General features: G+C 39.2%; 1 protein-coding gene across 4 annotated transcripts in view; it reads right to left on the bottom strand.

Annotated features, from left to right (window-relative positions):
- Nucleotides 1-18965, bottom strand: part of TENM2 (teneurin transmembrane protein 2) — a 426310-nt gene that overhangs the window by 24798 nt on the left and 382547 nt on the right. For 3 of the 4 annotated variants that reach the window (XM_030458892.1, XM_030458893.1, XM_030458894.1), the window contains 7 exons: nucleotides 16734-16944; nucleotides 12044-12163; nucleotides 10191-10452; nucleotides 9274-9541; nucleotides 8117-8260; nucleotides 4784-5033; nucleotides 1885-1905 (listed from right to left, as the gene is read on the bottom strand). In XM_030458892.1, the coding sequence (XP_030314752.1) occupies nucleotides 1885-1905; nucleotides 4784-5033; nucleotides 8117-8260; nucleotides 9274-9541; nucleotides 10191-10452; nucleotides 12044-12163; nucleotides 16734-16944 (1276 nt within the window). The remainder of the gene's footprint in view (nucleotides 1-1884; nucleotides 1906-4783; nucleotides 5034-8116; nucleotides 8261-9273; nucleotides 9542-10190; nucleotides 10453-12043; nucleotides 12164-16733; nucleotides 16945-18965) is intronic. The other variant, XM_030458896.1, reaches the window with a different exon arrangement.

Here is an 18965-nt window from a genome sequence, read left to right as displayed (position 1 = left end):
AAAATTCAGTAGGCAGAGGTAATACCATCTGCTGAAGCCTAGGAGTGTAGATATTAGAGATGAAAAAAATACAATAAACAAAAAATACTTTGCAGGTTTAGTTCATGCATGGATCTCAAAGTACTTTAAAAAGATGGGTATTACCCATTTTACAGAGGAGGAAACTGAGGCACAGAGAGGTTAAGTGGTGTTGACAAAGTTATGCAGGGAGACTAGTGACATGCTTGAAGTTAGGCTGCAATCTCTTTATTCCCCAAGTTCATCTCCTTATCTTCAGCAGCAGACTGTACCTCTTCACTAGACACTTATCCCAGTCTCCTCATCCCTCCAAAACAAAGCTAAGTCCTCCCTGCCACACAAAAAAATATTTCTTTCTATTTAAAGGCATCTCTCAAGTATGTGAGCCATGCAAACACTGGAACATTTGTCATGGTTTTTGAAATTCTGCTCTTTTCTTCTACCCTCCTTTCCCCTTGCACTGAACAATAAACCATTTCTGCTCTTCCTGAGCTCGGGAAGGGAACTAAGAGTGGAGAACTCTCCCTGTAAAATATATAAAGGATTTCAGCAGAAGGTGACTGGTGAGAATCAGTGTGCAGTCATCAGGTCCCCTGAGAAACTACTAGATTTTAAACTCAAATAGGGATTTATTTTATAAATGAGAAGTAAATATTTCTCTAACTGGCATCAGAGCAATTAAAGACCTTTGCCTCACTTTTCTCCAGGCTGTTGTAATCTTTTATCCAAATTATAGTAAGCTAATAACTTCTCCACCTCTAGCCCTCCCCAATGAATGCAGCAGTTGCCACCACAGGCAGCCTGACTCTCTGTGAGGGACCATGGTGCCTTACAGCAAGGACAGGCAGCATCAGCTTGTCCTCTCTATTCTTCTCATATGTGCGCCAAATTCTCAACAGTGCAACAATGAGAAGCTGCTCAGAGCAAATCTCTAAACACCTGAAAAATTAATTAAGCTTATGCTTGCACATAAGCCTCCAGCATCACCAATAATCATTAGTAAAATGTGAATGAATTAATCTAGATAAGAACATTTAGAGGAGTTACGAAAAGATATGCTGTAAAGGGGAAATTATACTCTTCAGTCCAGAGCTCTTTCGCATTACAGAAAGGGAAGTGGTTTTAAAAGGGTGATGCACAGGACACTATGGAATAATTTACAACACCTTTTTTTTTCTTGCCCTTGATACTCTCCAGGGTGAACATCCTCTCTGTCCCAGGTCTGGCAATGAAGAAGGTACAAGTACTTCCTATGCTGCTGCCATCCACAAGGCCTAGTGCTCAGGTAAGACAATGAAAAATCTTTTCTCCTAATGTCCAGAGAAGTTATGCCTCCCTCATGAATTTTACAGGGACTGGATCTAGTGGTTGCATACAACCAGCCCCACATGTTGATGGACTGTTAAATATATTTGATGAAAGAAAAAAGAAACTAAATAATGGAAAAGGAAAGAGGGTTCAGAAAATCATTAATGACCGGTAAATTAGTTTTTGACCTAATTGCATTATTAGTGCTTTATGAATCTTTCTGGCATTTGTAAAACTGCTGTTGTAGTTTACCTGACCCATTTAGATCAATTACAGACAGCAGGGAAAAGTGTTGTTATAGAAATTAGCTCGGGGTTCATTATACTTGCATTCTACTAGAAATCTCTAATTACTGTCAGAACTTACTTGGTTGCTTTTTGACTGCATTTAGCAATTGGTGAAGCTTATCATATTCATAACACACCATTAGCACATAGAAGTGTTTCTATATATGGTACATGAATAACATAACATTACACAAGAAGCACAACACAAAAAGCAAACACAATGAGGCAAACAAACTATATCAAATTATATGGGAAAGAGCTCGTGTCTTACCTATGTTTAAACTCTTTATTTCTTTATAGAAAGGGAACAGAAGAAAAAAGAACAAACAGTTAGCTGAAGAATAGATGGTAAAGCAAACATAGTATTTATTTTATTTTACAAAAGGACACAGGAGAAGATACCTCTTTTCAGCACTAGCCTTTGTGTGGTCTATGGATGAAGAGCAACTAGAGGTGACAGACTTGCAAGCTAATTCCCTAGTAGGGTACCCTTGTTCCCACCCTCCTCCCCCCTTATATTTTACAGGAAACTTTCAGGACCGTTGGAAGAGTTTTCACATGAAAGTATATGTAGCTTAGGAGAGAGGAAAACTCATGGCTTTCTGAACTGGGAAGGAGGAAGGCACTGGGCTTAGGATATTGTCCACCAGTTGGATGCAGCCTCTTTAATAAAAATAGTTTTCCAACAGGCTATTTCTAAACAAATTTCTACTATGCAGTCTATTTCCCTCTCCCCCAATCTTGGAAACAATTGCTTAAAGCAAGTTTGGTGCTACTTGCTATCTATTTAAGCCCATCAAAGCAAATCTTAGGGTAAAAAGAACCTTTTAATTGAGCAGTAAGATACTGCACAATAGGAGAGACATAACATTAATTGATCCCTAGTTTACTGTCTAGACACAAAGTCAAAGTGTCTCTAGCTTTCCTAGAAGTAATACATTCTCCACAGTGCTTATGTCATTTCCACTCAGGAATATTCACTGAATGAAACAAGGAGGTGCATGACTCCTGAGCTGCAGCAGTAATGCACAGCCCCAGACTTGCAGTACCAATGTTAAGCGTGGTATGGGACACTCCTGAGTCAAAATTCCTGTTAGTCAGGATCAGGAGCCTTCAGAAAGGACAGTGCAAAGCACATACGCACACTGGGAGACTCTGAGTTACTCAAGATGTATATTGGCTTACATAAAATCAAAATTGTGAAATCTAATCTAAATAAAGCCATGTACTTAGGTTACAATACTTGTGGACATGCTATTTGCAATGTTATTCAAACAACTTGATACTATCTCGTCTCTGCTCATGATCATACTTAAATGGCTCTTGCCCATGTAACTCATACAGATTTCAGTATCACCACTGAATCAGAATTCCTGCTATAGATGATGTTTGTTTAATTCCCTTTAGAGATACAAGGTGCCAAAAGGCATCACTGCAAGTCCTTGATCTGTCAGTCAAGATGTGCATCTGTCCAAGAGCACTCAAAAGACAATAGCTTTACTGTTCATTGCTAATAGTTATTACAGTAGCTAAAGCAACTAGGTTATGGAAAACAATTTCATAAAAGAACAGAGAAACTGGGCAAAAGCAGATAAGTAAGTCCATCTCCTGTTTCTTTACTGATATCCTTTCCTGTTCTCCATCCCATGTGCTGAAAAGCCCAAGTTCTCTCTTGCAGAGAGAGAATGCAAAGTACTCAGACTAATACCATTATAAACATGGAAATAAAATTTTCAAATACCAGGTGTGGTAGGAAACTGTCACAGGCTAGTATTAGGAAGTGAGGTGCATGAAAATGCCTTATATTAAGTATCCTAATCTGAAAATGTTTCTCTTCACCTATAAAGCTGTAGTCCTATATACTAGAAAGCTGATCGGAAGTGAACAAATTAGAAAAAAAAAACCCCAGCATATTCTTCTTACTGGAAAGTCATAGTCTATATTGATATAACTATTTATAGCAGGTCACACATCCACGCCAGCTACATTCTGAGTTTTCTACTGAGCTGCTAGCAGAAAGCACTGGATAATCTAGGATTTTTTTTCCTAATAATACAATGAAGCAGACTGATGGTGTATATGGTAGGTGTCAGAATGATTTAAGATTAGAATTGGCCTGAATCAGATCTCTTTTGTCTTATATAAATCAGAAATTACAACAGTGACATCAACAGAATGACATGAATGGAGGACTGGTGTAAAATAGAGCTTGGTCTCCTATTCTCTAACAGTCCAATCATTTTGCACTTTTCCCCACTAATTAAAAACCTAAAGTACAGTGGAAGCAGAGGAATTGGATATTTGTCTTTATATAGCCTTTAAAAAAAAGAAAAAGGCTAAAGACCTAAATTTACTTAGTGTACTTTGCAGCTATATCTGGTTTACAAGAGTACTAATCCTATTGCCTGAGTGGCATGCAGAAGTATCAGCAGTCAATGCAAGATGCTTTTCCTCATTTTTCTGCGAATCCTCAAAAGTGCTGTAACTATAAGGTCCAGTTACAGCTTGAAATAATAGCTCTTGTCTCCTAGAAGTATGGAAAAAATAAAAAAAAAGATGGAACAGAAATGGGTGAAGTGGTACACTCTACACTCACATTTTCCCTATTAAGTGACCAAACCTGAACATTGGGGGTGGGGTGGTGCAGGATGGGAGGAATGATGTACAATCTTAGGGAGTTCTGATGATGCAGAGTGACTGTATTTCAATCTTTACTGCACTTGCCAACCTACAGGAACAGGCTTACGAGTATGGGAAAGAAATCAGAAAGTGGCTCTCAAAACCAGTGATAGGAAAATCTTTCTTCTAACATTGTAAGACTATTATACCTCTGCTCATCACTGGGGCTCAGTACCTAATGGCAGTCAGTTCTGTAGCTTTAAAAAAAAAAAAAAAAAAATGTATAGTACTGGGAGGAGATTATATCAGATGGTCACCAACAGGACAGAAGAAGGTGTTTTTGTACAAATTGCTTTGTACTCTTTAGTCCTTCTCTATAGTCATTGCTCTGATAAAATACATACTTTGAACTATGCATTTCTGTGCCCCATTTCTCCACTGGGATTTAAATAGGTTGAAAGTGACAATGTTTTACAAAATTATAAAAAGTAATGGTAAAGGCTGATTTGAGCTCAGGCTACAGAAATGAAGCACTAAGATTAACACCTTACCTCAGCTCCAGTATACTAGTAACGTTCCTGGATGGGAAGATGCGCCGAATATAGTTAAAATCTCCAACAAAGAGACTTCCATCAATACCCACTGCCAGTGCTACAGGGGCCAAAAGTTTATTTCCTTCTGCCAGGCCATTGCAGCTAGGACAGGATATGCTTCTTCGGCGCCCATTACCCATGATGCTGGTTATCACAGCTGGCTGCTGAGTTAGAAACTGGTTTTCTCCATTGCCTTTGTGCAATATACCTAATAACAAAGAAGGAAAAAAGTGGTTATTAGCATCATTCATTGCAGGGACTCTGGGTGTTTTCTTTTCAACAGCTGTTATCAAGGGCTGTATGCTGAAACAACTCCACCATTTGGTTCTTCGTTGGTGCAAAAAGAGTAGGAGAGCTTTGCAGTATTAAAAATAAAGGTGAAATGAAGATTGTCTGCTAAAACACACCCACACTCACAGGCCCATGGTCCTTTGGTATTCATTATGAGAGAAAACACTGCCATACAATTCACCATCCCAGCACAATGGTTTAGACTGTGCTATTAACTGCAAAGTGAGAAGACAAACAACAAAGAACACATATTCCTAATCTGTGTCTCTGGGTCCTCTCATCCCAGTTTCCTATGTTATGTTTTGTTTGTAATCTACCTTTCTGCCTCTCTGTCTTTAAAATTCTTTAAAATGTCTTTAAAATGTGACCTTCTGTTCACAGAGAGGGGCTGGTGGGAGATGTAGTGGTCGGAGCCCATCTGGAGCACAGTGGACATGAAATAATAATGTTTTTAATACTCTGGGATGCATGGAGGGTCAACAATAAAACCTCTATGCTAGACTTTTGGAGGGCCGATTTTGGCCTTTTCAGAAGATTGATTCAGAGTGTACCCTGGGAAACAGCCCTTGGAAACAAAGGGGTCTAGGTGGTGTACTTCAAGGAGCAAGTCCGGAATGCACAGGAGCAGCTGTCCCTGTGTGCTGAAAGGCAAACCAGAGGGGAAGACGAGCAGTCTGGCTGAACAGGGAGATAATGAAGGAAATCTGGGTTAAAAAGAGAGCTTACAGACTATGGAAAAAAGGGCTGGCTACTCAGGAAGACTTTAGGAATATAGTTAGGTCATATAGAAAGAAAATTAGAGAGATGAAGGCATGATTTGAACTCAATCTTGCCACTTCCATTCACGGTAACAAAAAGTCTTCCTCCATCAATGGCAAAAGGAGGGGCAGGGAAAACCTCCATTCTTTGTTGGTCATGGTGGGAAACACAGTTACCGAAGATGAGGAAAAGGCTGAGGTATTTAACACTTTCTTTAACTCAGTTTTCAACTCTAAGACTGGTTGTCCTGAGGACAGCTGGCTTCTAGGGATTGCAGACAAATAAGAAGCTAAATAGCACCCTCATAATCCAGGAGGGATCCAAGTGACCTGCTGAGCCACTTGGATCCCACAGGTCTATGGGACCAGAGGGGATCCACCCCAGGGTGATGAGGGAGCTCATGGAAGAGCTCACCAGAATGCACTCCATCATTTACCAACAGTCCTGGCTCACTGGGGACATCCCAGATGATGGGAAGTTGGCCAATGTCACACCAATCCACAAAAAGGGCTGGAAGGAGGACCCAGGAAACTCCAGGGCTGGCAGCCTGACCTCAATGCCTGGCAGGGTTATGGAGCAGATCATCCTGGGGACAATCCCACAGCACCTACAGGAGGGACAGGGGATCAGACCAGCCAGCACAGGGTTAGGAAGGGCAGATCCTGTCTGACCAAACTGATCTCCTTTTACTATCAGGTGACCTGCCTGGTGGATGAGGGGAAGGCTGTGGATGGAGTCTGCCTGGACTTCAGCAAAGCCTTTGACACCATTCCCATAGCATTCTCCTGGAAAAGCTGTCAGCCCAGGGCTCAGCCAGGAGCACTCTCTGCTGGATTAGGAGCTGCTAGAAGCCCCCAGAGAGTGGTGCTGAACGGTGCTGCATCCAATTGGTGTCCCCCAGGGATCAGTGCTGGGCCCAGTTCTGTTTAATATCTTCACTGATGATTTAGATGAGGGGACTGAGTCCGTCATCAGCAAGTTTGCAGATGACACCAAGTTGGGGGGAAGTGTGGATCAGCTGGAGGGCAGGAGGGCTCTGCAGAGGGACCTGGACAGACTGGAGAGTTGGGCTGATTCCAACAGGATGAGGTTCAACAGCCCAAGTGCCGGGTCCTGCACTTTGGCCACAACAACCCCATGGGGAGCTCCAGGCTGGGCACAGAGTGGCAGAAAGGAACCTGAGAGTCTGGATTGACAAGAAGCTGAACTGAGCCAGCAGTGTGCTCAGGTGGCCAAGAAGGCCAATGGCATTCTGGGCTGGCTCAGGAACAGCGTGGCCAGCAGGTCCAGGGAAGGGATTCTGCCCCTGTGCTCAGCCCTGGTGAGGCCACAGCTTGAGTCCTGTGTCCAGTTCTGGGCCTCTCAGTTCAGGAAGGAGATTGAGGTGCTGGAGCAGGTCCAGAGAAGAGCAAGGAGGCTGTGAAGGGATCCAGCACAAGTCCTGTGAGGAAGGGCTGAGGGAGCTGGGGGTGTTCAGTCTGGAGAAGAGGAGGCTCAGGGGAGACCTCATCACTCTCTACAACTCCCTGAAAGGAGGCTGGAGCCAGGGGGGGGTCGGTTTCTCACAGGCAGCTCTCAGTCAGACAAGAGGGCATGGACTTAAGCTCTGCTAGGGGAGGCTTAGGTTGGATATTAGGAAAAAATTCTTTACAGAGAGGGTGATCAGACACTGGAATGGGCTGCCCAGGGAAGTAGTGGATTCTCCATTCTTGGAGATATTTAAAAAAAGACTGGATGTGGCACTCAGTGCCATGGTCTGGGAATCACAGTGGTAATGGATTAAGGGTTGGATTTGATGATCTCAGAAGGTCCTTTCCAACCTGGCTGATTCTGTGATTCAAGTTACAAAAGAAACAGACAGAGACTCAGTATCTCATTACAGACTCATACTCCTTTTAAGCCCCATCTCAGATTAGAGGGAAAAAGGTCAAACAAAAAGGAACTAGGAATAAGTGTGGTTAATATAAGAAAAAGAAGGAAGAAAGACACTGCAGGGGAAGAAATGAACAATAAAGGATAAAGATTTTGATTTTTAGAAATACATGCTGTGAAAATCTGTTGTAATTCTGTGAAAATTTTCTGATAACTGGAACATGTCCCATACATTACTAAGTTAAAGATCAAACAAAAAGAGTGGAGGAATTGCATTTTTTTCAAGTCTAGATATAATGCAAATAAAAACTGTTCCGTGACAAAACCCCATATAGCACAGAAAAAATATGGAATTATTGACTAACTCACCGCTCTTGACATTAAGTACATGATGTTTATCCAAAGACCATCCTCCTAAATTTGATGGATCTAGTTCAAATCCTTGCAGCAGTGCTGTCCTCTTCTCCCATAAAATGAGACTGGGGCAAGTCTCATATTCAAAACCCACGGAAACTGAAAATAAAAGTGATATACTTGCTGAACAAACACTGAATTAAATGTCCAGAGCATATTCTAATCATTCAGCATTCCAGTTCCTCAGCCTCCTTAAGAAGATGAATTGATTATATTCCTCTCTTTTATTCTACAATATTAAATTCAGATATTTGATTAGATGCAAATTTGGAACTTCATTCACATGTACTATGCAGGGATTTGATCCCTTCTCTTTGAATATCTGGGGATGGGACGTGACTGGTTTGGTGAGAGTGAGAAATATAATTTTAAAATTATAATATTCTATCAGATACCAGGAAAAGATCAAACCCTTATTTTTTCAGAGGCTCACAGCATTTATTTAGTGTATTCCTTTTACATACCACATACCAAGGAGCAAAATTTTGTGTGTTTTTAAGCACATATGGACTGTAAGCATTACTGAGAAAAACAATAACTTATTCAATAATATAAGAAAGAAAAATATAATAGAAGTAAGATTTTAAAAACAAATTTTTCTTTCCACATTGGCACATCTGTGATGCCCAATTTTAGCACTGTTACATGACAGTTTTCCTGATTCTGATATGAAAAGGAAATCTTAAAAATATTATGATCATCACTCTTTTTCCCAGTCACTCTAGAACCAAGTTAACTAAAAATAGCTACATGACTGAACAGCATTAGAAAGCTACCATTTTAATTTCAAATGTACTACACCACAAGTGGCTATAAGTAATGAAAAGCGTGAAAATCAAAATGCACTGAAGAATGCCAGCCAATCCAGCATGAGGTTGATTTCTTAACTGAAAAAAAATGAACAGTTAGAATGGACTCAGGAAACACAGGCATGTTGTTGGTAGTTGAGATGTTCCAAATGTGGTCTTTATTGTATACAAGAAAAATCACAAGATACACCATACCAGGAAGACAATAACTGTTTAGTCTGTATTTGCTTCTCTTTGTGGTTTTCTTACAAAGAATTACAGGTGTCATTAGGGAAGTTTTGGAGCTTGTATGCATCGACTTACCGACAGCATCTGATAACCCATAAACCTTCTGACCATATGCATCCGTTTTGTCCCAGATAAATGTATATGCCAAGTTGGGAGATGCCTGAAATGATTTTTGAAAGAGATGCCCTTCTACTGCAACCATCAAATGAACTTTGATTAAATTCAGTGGCACAAGGGACTGAGTCATGGCGATCTTTAGTAAGGATTTGTATCCAGCAGTACGGGAACTCAGGTAGCTGAGCTTTATACTAGAGCCAGGGATCTCAATTTCTTCATGAAGAACCTGAATAGGAAAAAGATCAAACATTTTACATTAGTGCTTTATTATTTTTTAGAATATGCTCTCCTTAAATATTCTTATGAACTTACAGCTACTGGGAATGGTTATCCTCCAATCAGTACAGCTCAGCAGCTCAGCTGATATTTCTGGACCCACATGTACAAGTAGTTTTATAGCAATTTACATGCAAGGGGGAACATACGAAATAGTCACGGGAATCTGCAGCTTTTGCTACTTGTTAGTATAAAGCTTTGACTAAGTGAATAAAGTAGTGAAACAGTAGGATTTTCCTTTGCCCTATGTAAAAATAAAAGAAAACAGCCTGCAATTAGCAATTAGCAGCAGACACCAAGCAAAACTCTCTTGAAACACCTATGCTGTCAACTGAAATACAGAGACATACTTGATATATTATATGATAACAAGACAGTGCAAGGTAGCCAAAGATAAACATGTCTGGGTGACACAAGCCTAAGATATCTTCTGCAGACCTCGTTATAAAACCTGGTATCTGTCAGAATGAATGCAGTTCTACAGAGGCATTACCTAAAGCAATTCCAGGGAACAAATGATAACTGTCTACGTGCTCAGGTCAGCACTAGCAAGTGACCACTTAATTTCTTTTTTTTTTTTTCACTCACACTGTTCTTACCTGGGTTTCTGGTACAATGGGATTCCGGCCAGGAGCCTCACTGAAGAAAGTTGAAAGTGGTGACGAAATGATGAGTGGATCAGGACGAACAAAGCCACTTAGATCACAGCTGGGAATGGAATTCTCTTCTGTCTTCATCACAAGTGTGTCCATGGCATAGAAGCTGTTCCATGGCAACCATACTGTGCTTTCCTGACTCATAAATGGGGCTCGCTCAAAGTGCAAGGTTAGGGATGCACCACCATTTGCAACCAAGTCAAACCTAGAAAAATGTGGACTTTAGAAGCAACAATACTGAATAATTCCAGTTATAGCATTCCTGGCTAATAAAATAGCTATATAGTTGTACCTGTATTAGTAAGTATATTTTAAGTGTTATGCTTCAAAAGATCAACTTCAAATGATGATGAGTTAATGGGATTTGAACCTTGGCATTAAACAACTGAAATCCAGCCAAGACAAGCAATGGTTTGAAGTCACCCGTACACACCCTGTTTCTATATATTATAACATTTGCATGAAATAATTAAAAAAAAACATAACAAAAAAAGCGCCACATTTATTCTTACAGGTCACCTTTATATATAGAATCAGCAGAGAAGCCAAGTTCAGACCAAGCTGGACACTGAAGTGGGTGAAGAAAAGTATCTCTTTCTTTAAAGAATATTAAGAACAAGTGTTCTTAATGTTCTCTCTTAAAAGAATAGTAATGAAAGTTTTTGCTGCTTGTGTTCTACAAATAAGAATTCCTGTCCCCAGGACAACTGAGCTATCCTTTTTCAGAGATTATTTACTCACAACCCCCTACATGAACACAGTAGTAATGGGGAGCTGCTCAAGCATTTTGAAATTTGCCCTAAATGTGTAAAATACTTCTAGGTTGTTCTGACAAAAGAAGCAGGTATCAGTTATTTATTGCAAATGCTTGCAATGTGTCAAATTACTCAATTATATCAGTCATCTTCTCTGCTCTCCATACAGTTCAGCTCACCATTTACTGTAGTATTAAACCACTGAAATCAACATTATAGTTGTATTATAACAGAATAATATTCTGGGAAATGAGGAAATTAAATACTCATTATAGTTCAGTTTACTCATCTTAATTATTTCAATTCAATTGGTTGCATTTAAGATCAAGACAAACTGGCAAATGTTTGCAGTGCATGTGTCACAGAGCTACTGTTTTAGGAACCACAGATAGTAAACTAGATAAACCATGACACATTGATTTTTATTCATCTGAATTTTTGTGCACTTCAAATCAGCTGATACAAGGAATTTTTTCACAACAGAAAATTTTATAATTATATATCACATGGAATCTATTGATTACATTCTACCCTGAAGAAACTCAAAAGATAGCAAATCTCCAAAAGGAAATAAGAAGCAGAAGGGAACTTTTAACAAAATATACTATTCTATAGTTACTCTACTCTTTTCTTTTTCATTTTATTTTATTTTATTTTATTTTATTTTATTTTATTTTATTTTATTTTATTTTATTTTATTTTTTCTCTCCAGCCATGTTAGCTTGCCTTGCATTTTATAATCAAGTATTTCTGGTCTCAGCTGAATATTACTGTAGTCCACAAGTGTTTTCATAGATACAGAGCAATTGATTTGAAAGGAGTCTGCCTTCTCACACGGTATTATCAGAACTCAGCCTTTTCATTTTTACTTGCAGTTAGCATTCAAAATGCCATGTGAAAAATTACTTCTGTGTTTACTTGATAGCTCTTTGCCCTGGGAGGAATGCAATTCACAATACCACATGGTTCCATCAAATCACACCATCTGTTAATCAGCAATAGGTATTCAATGAAGGTATTCAATGAAGCAAGCAGACTCACGTGCCATCCTGACGAGTGATGGTGTATCCATACTTTGGATACTTGACAAATGACACATTGACCCCAACTAGAGGAGTTCCATCTGTAGTTACCACTTGCCCTCTTATAAGAGACACGAGACTGAAAGATAATTAAAGGTACTGAAATTAGTTAAAAATGCAATGATAAGTTGTTTATAAACAGAATAGTTGAAAACTTGTGCCTCATTTATGCTAATTCTAATATAGTCCAAAGTTGTTATTTTTTTTTAAGATGGAAGATACCACAATACTCTCCAGTTTTCTCTATAGACCAAAATCAAGAATATGCTTATCTATTCAGCGTGGTCTGTGTATACAGAAAAGGAGTTGGTGCCTTCCTTATCTAATAAGGCTTTCTCACACAATGCTTTGTGGAGTAGAAAGCTACCTCACATTCAGCCAAGCAGGGACTGTGACCTTGAAGTCCCACTGACGCAATGATTGGGCACTTTTCAAAATCCTCCCTGCCTATAATAGCATGTCTGTGGATGCTTAATATACTTCAAAACGTTATGGTGTAATGCCATACCTCTCTTTTATACAGCCAGTCTTCCAAGTGAAGGCTCATGTTCCATCATTTTAGGGAGTGACTGATGATTGTACACTGCATTTGGTCCCAGTTTAGAACCCTTGCATCTGACTTTGTCATGAGGAGAAAGGGTTTGGTTTTAAGGCCAGTTTTAGGCACAGGCAAAACACCAAGTTTTCTTTGCCAATAGGTTAAGCAACTTTGCCCAACCTAGAGGAGATGAAGACTGGTTATTCCTGTAAAAGGTGCAGTCAGGCTGGTTTTTTCTGTGGAGAGTGCTTTGCTGCTGCAAAGTGCAGCAGCACTGAAGCAGCAAGTCCTGCTTCTCCCTACTTGGCTGCTCTCCAGCATGGCCAGTTTGCCCCTTCGCAGCTGGAGAGTAGGCCCGATCCCTTGGTTCCTTTCCCTTCCACCTTCCCTCTACCCTCAGAGAAGCAGATAGACAAGTCAGGGAAGCTGCATGCTAAAAGGGAGATGGAAAAAAAGCTCCTTGTAAAGAGTTTCCATTTCTGCACTGGAAATACAAAAAAAGGAAAAGGTAATCCAGGGAAACACAGAGAGAGTTAAATCCTGTCACAACCCCTTATCTCAGGAATTGCAAAATTGCATTTTGCTGTAGTACTAGGTGAAAAGATTTCTATTTCAGCCCTAAGTGCTCCCAGCATGAGCCACCACCTCTCACCTGTAGCAAAAGAGAGCCAGAAAATTAACAGGCATGTGTCTGAGGTGAGTCTGTATCAGGACTGGACCTGAGCAGGATTCAGGCTCAGCATCCTCCCATCATGGATTTCTGGACCTAGCCTGAGATGTAGGATGAGGGAATTAAACTGCCCTGTGTTGTGCTGAAAACTGGGAAAATGCTTGCATCGTCCCACTATCGGAGCACATCTATCTTCATTAGTCAATTAATGTTCAAAGTGCTGTATTATACTGGCTATTTAATAATTACTTCCTCATATTTTTCTTCCAAACAAGGTGTAATATTTTCTTCATTCCTTAAGAAAAGAAACTAGTTATTGAAAACAAGCCATTCCTGCTCCTTTTCTTTTAGAACTTTCAAGGTCAAATTGAACCTTCAGGTCAAATTTTGAATTCTGAAATCAACAATTTGTAATAGAATATGGAATTTGATAGACATCAATACCTGTTGAGAAAATATATTTAGGGAATATATTGGGCAGAGAGCATTGTTTTAGAATTATTCAATTTGCTTGAATTATGTTACAAACACACAGTTGTAGGAAGCAACCTTATGAGGGGGAACAGTGCAGAAAAGAGATTTAGGGAAAAAAAATCATCATAAGGCAGAAGAAAACTAATAATGACTTAAGTTTTTCTACCATCAGTTTCATTATTTCAGGAAATAATTTGAATGAGAACATTTTGGCCAATAACATATCTTTTTAATTTATATGTAACAATGGGTATTAAAATTTGTACTTAAAACCAGGATTTATAAGAAGTAATATATTAACTAATAGTTATACGTAGGACAAGCTTTTTTTTCTTTTTTTTTTTTTTTCTTTAATCTTTTAAAAGCATAACTGACAAATCAGGCTGATACATGAAGTCCTTTTCTTATAAAGGAAGTTAATGTGAAAACACTTAGCTGATTCTCTTCACCTTATCACTGTCTTTCACCTGGTTTCTACACAGAAATGATCACTGAGATCTAAATACTTTTGCAATCAATGCATTTTCCTTAGCAGGGCAGGAAATAAATTCCTTTTCTTACATCTGTACTGGAGGAAAATCCTAACTGCTGTTTTGTCCCACTTTTTTTCTTCTCTTCCAATGGAATAAGAGGTTGAGTGAAGAAAAGAGGCAATTATCTTTCATGGTAGCTACTTCTTCAGACCATGGCAGCTTAAGTATATGTGAAATGGAATCTAACCCTGTGGCACTTCTAAAAAGTCAACCCCCCTAGTTTTATAACTTTCAATTTGACACTATACATTTGATACATACAAAACTGATACCAGAAATAACATCTGAGCTGTAGAATTCTCAAAAATACCTTCACAACTTAGAGGCTAAGGCCAATTTTAAAATGTCATTAGTATGACATTTGCAAAGATATGTTAAAATATGTGACGTGCTTCAGATGAATAAAACACAACTAAGACTTCTGCTACCAGGAACCCTAGAAAACATATTAAAAAAAATATCTAAAATTTAAAATGTATGTTTTTCAAAGAAGCCTCAGAGTCTAAGTGCACAGCTGAGGCTGCTCTGAAGCGTTCATCATGTAACCATATATAAACAGCTTGCTTATTTCCAATATAAATTGTAGTATTTCTTGGATGGCACAAGAATGCCTGCATATCACTATACTCATTGAGACATTTGGACACGTCTCAAAAATCAGGTGATAATCACCTGCTTTTATAAAATACTACAGGATCTAGGAATGAACTGTTGTGTCTTACTAGTAACACAACTAAATGTTCTCAGATGAAAGTGGAATACTGACACAGGGAATGTACTCATTTTTGTGCTGGGTGGCTTAATGAGGGAACAGCTCTAGTACTGGTCAGCACACACTGCAAAACAGGAAACTGCCTCCTCCTCTTCACTCAAGGGAATTTTTCTGACTGAAACATACATAGATCAGCATGTAACAGCCAGCCTGTGGGCTATGTGCTTATTTATGCTGTAGCCTGTACTTATTTTTCGACAAATTATACAGCCTCATGAGCCAGTCATCTCTCTTCTTGTTTTCCTTTTCACATATTATTGCAGAAAAAATGGAAAGAATTCCCTCTTTTTATTTTTACTGAGCTGATGAGAAAATAGCAAAGGCACAAGTTTAGATAGCAACAGAGCCATTTTCTTCCATTTTTCTGCACAAGTCTGTGTGTGTATGCAGAGTATTTTTATAGAAAGAATAAAGTCTGTATTATATGGAGTAGTGATCAGCAGGGCTTGTCAGATATTTGAGCAATTTGAGCATGGTAGAGGTGAATGCAATGGGAATCTGCCTGGTGTATGCAGAAACATTATGATCCTCATTTAACACACAATTATTTAGTGACTTGCTCCACACCACCCAGTATGCCTATAACAAAAATCTGACTAGAAATCAGTTTCCTTCAGTCCAATCTCTTGGGCCTTATACCAAATGCAGTTCACTCTTCAGTTTTAACTTTGGCAATATGAACATAATTAACGTATTCATCAATTTCTTAGCTTCTTTCCATGGATCCACATTTAAATGATAAATAGGAACACCTCATATCTTGTAAGCATACAGTGCCATCAAGTAACAAATGTGCTGGCTTTTATATTCATTATAAATATTTAATTAGTAATCACAGGAAGGACAAACATAAAAAAATCTCAAAGGAAACAAAAACCTAGTGAGATTATGCAAGTGAAAGTGCAAGTTTTTATATGAAGAATAAATAACAACTCCCTCTATGTTAAAAAAATGTACCTTTAAAATAACTTGAAATGTTATTCCATTGTTAAAACTTGTATTTGCAGCACTAAACAAAGTGTCATCTCTTTCTGACAGGAAACTTGTTTGCATTTTCACTTGTTCTAGATTGCAGCCTTCATAAATTATAAACCTCAGAAGCTCCTCTGTAGTGAGACAGGACCAGGTGCCCTGAGTTATTGATGAGTGGGTGTGGGTTCACCTGTGTCTGGCCTCCCTCCTGAGCATGTGCAGGAGCAGGGGGCCAATAAGAGAGCAGCTGACACCCACAGAGGGGGCTCTCACTCTTCAGGGAGGATGGAGAAGCCCACAGCTCGAGGAGCCCCAGGAGCAGGCAAGAAGGGGTAGATCCCGAGGCCACAGGAACAGCCCTAGGACATCGTCCAGGAATGGGCTAAACCCGGAGGTCTCAGGATCGGCCCTAGGAGCAAGAAGGGCTCCTCCCGCTACACTCCTCTTCAGTGGCAGGAACCTTCCTCTAGGTGCTGCCAATATGTTAAAATACTAATAAAATGCCATGTTATAAAACCGAAGCCACATCATAAACTACAAAAAGAGGGCCCTCACTGGGAACGATGCCTGAGGGGCAAACATGTGAAGCATCTGAATGAAGCACCTCATGTTAAAACACAAATAAAATCTCTGGCACAAATTTTCCCAGACAAAACTACACAGATACAGCTTCATATTTATAGCTGCTACCTGCTGTTGAAGGGATTTTCTCCTGGGATGATATGAGTGCTGTCCTTCCCCACTAAGAGCTTGATTCGATCATAGAATGACTTCACAGCTGGTGAACCAGAATGGCTCTGTTGTATGATGTCGAGAGGATCTCGTGAGCCCCGGCACAGCAGGCTATTTTGACAAGAAGACTGGAGGCAGCAGTCTGGGTCTAGGCAGTCAACCAAGCCGTCTGAAAGGTAAGAATCATCAAAATTCAGCAGGTTGCACAGGGCTATCGAGCAGTAATATCTAATGGATATCTTAAGGCTCTGGGAAAAAAATGTTAGTGCTTACTCTTCGTAACCTCTCTAGGCAATAAAACTGCTAATTGGACCAACAATACAATAAGGATGAGACCTTCTCAAGTACACTGCCATTACTGCTTTAATTAATTTAAACACGTGTCAAATAAAAATCTATCCCAACTTTAAACCAGTGTCAGATGAGAATCAGAGAAATATGTTAAGGCTTGATATTAGGAATAAGAAGGAATAGCAGAAGGAGTATAGGATTTTCTGTTTGTTTGTTTGTTTGGTGGTTTGTTTGTTTTTAATCTTCCCATCTGCTTCTTTTACAAAGTTTTTACATTTTATTGCTGGGCTATAAGAATCTTGGGAATTATGGTGTTTTATTTAATTTGTTCCATATGGAGAGATAAGGGAAGGAGATGGGGGTGGCTTCATTGCAGAAGTAAAATAAAAATTACATTGTACCCATTTTGGCAAATAATGGGGAAGGAACCCCCATGTCCCATTAATTCTTGTATCAGAACTTGTTCATCTACTTGGATAAGGAAGGATCAATCACAAGACTGGTGGGTTGAGGCCTGGTAGCACATATTAGATCATTCATCAATATTTCTTAAGTATTTTAAAGAAAAATTAGGATTTAAATGCCAGAAATGTAAACTGAATCCATGATGGATTCAGTAGACCAAATTGTATACTTAGATAAATCACAACTGAGTATTTTTAGCATGTAGAGTAACAACTTCTAGTGTCATCCTTTACTTATTTAAGACTCATCCCTGCTTATTTGCATCATCTTTACTCATTTAGTTGAAATCTGTACTGTCAGTGGAGTTTTACTGTTATATAGATATTAGTAATAATTTATTTTAAAATATTATAATCTCTATCAATTTAGAAACAAATGTTTATCTACACTGGCAAGAATCACAGTCAATCTGCAATCTGTAAACTTCCAGAGACTCCCCAAAGCATTTTAATGTGACTTTTGGATAAAATATGTCCTGGACACCTACTGAATATTGTACACAAGAAAGAATGTTCCAGAAGCTTAGCTGACTTGTGTATTTTCAGTATTTTCAATGGAAAATGGGCCAGCATTAGCCCACACACTGATAAATGGAAAAACAACAACAAAAAAAATCTCAAATCTATGAAAAGCTTTCTTATTTTACAATTAGCCTCAGAATTCCAACAGACTCTGTCTGCCTTCAATGACAGTTTCTGATTTAAAAGCAAAACTGCCAAGGTGCACTGACAATGTTTCATTCTGCCCTCTAAGGAAATTTAAGTTAGACAGATTACCTTGCTGTGAGAGCTATACATTGCTTTAAGGTCAGTCGCCTATTCACATTAAGCACTCCATTCATCTTGAAATCCTCTCCAATGTAGAGGTAGGAATTTCATTTTTTGCTACAGCCCATTTTCCACCCACTTTATATCATCACTGTAAGGACACCATTAGCTTCAGACTAACTCAAGGCGGTTTTCCTATTAAGCTCAGAGAATGTTTTGTCAGCATCCTGTGCTCCTTCTTGGTCTGTGACACCTCTACAACTATGAGCTTCAAACTGCCCCTGCTTTAGACTGCTCAGTCCTTTCATTCAGACAGCTGCCAGGCAAGAGAATCCTTTCAACACATTAGAAATAACAGGATATAAACTGGTCCCTTTGGCAAATTTACATTTACCTGTTCAACCTGCATCCTATTTTTGCTATACCTGTTATTAGAGGTGAGCATATGTCACGTCCCTAATGTCCTCATCACAGAGCAGATTATGGGCTGCTGTGAATGAGCACTTTTGATGACACCATGAACTTTCAATTGGCGTATCAATCTCTTGGCATCCTGTCAGTCATGCGAATCACATCTTTATGCTCACAACCCCCCTTGGATCTCGTCTGACATTGCAATCTTCAGTAAATTATCCTGTCACTGCCAATTGTGCTGTTATCTCACAAA

Source organism: Calypte anna, chromosome 13 (assembly GCF_003957555.1).
Source record: "Calypte anna isolate BGI_N300 chromosome 13, bCalAnn1_v1.p, whole genome shotgun sequence".
Lineage (NCBI taxonomy): Eukaryota > Metazoa > Chordata > Aves > Apodiformes > Trochilidae > Calypte > Calypte anna.
The sequence above is the reverse complement of the archived record's forward strand: the minus strand, read 5'-3'. Positions and strand labels throughout refer to the sequence as shown.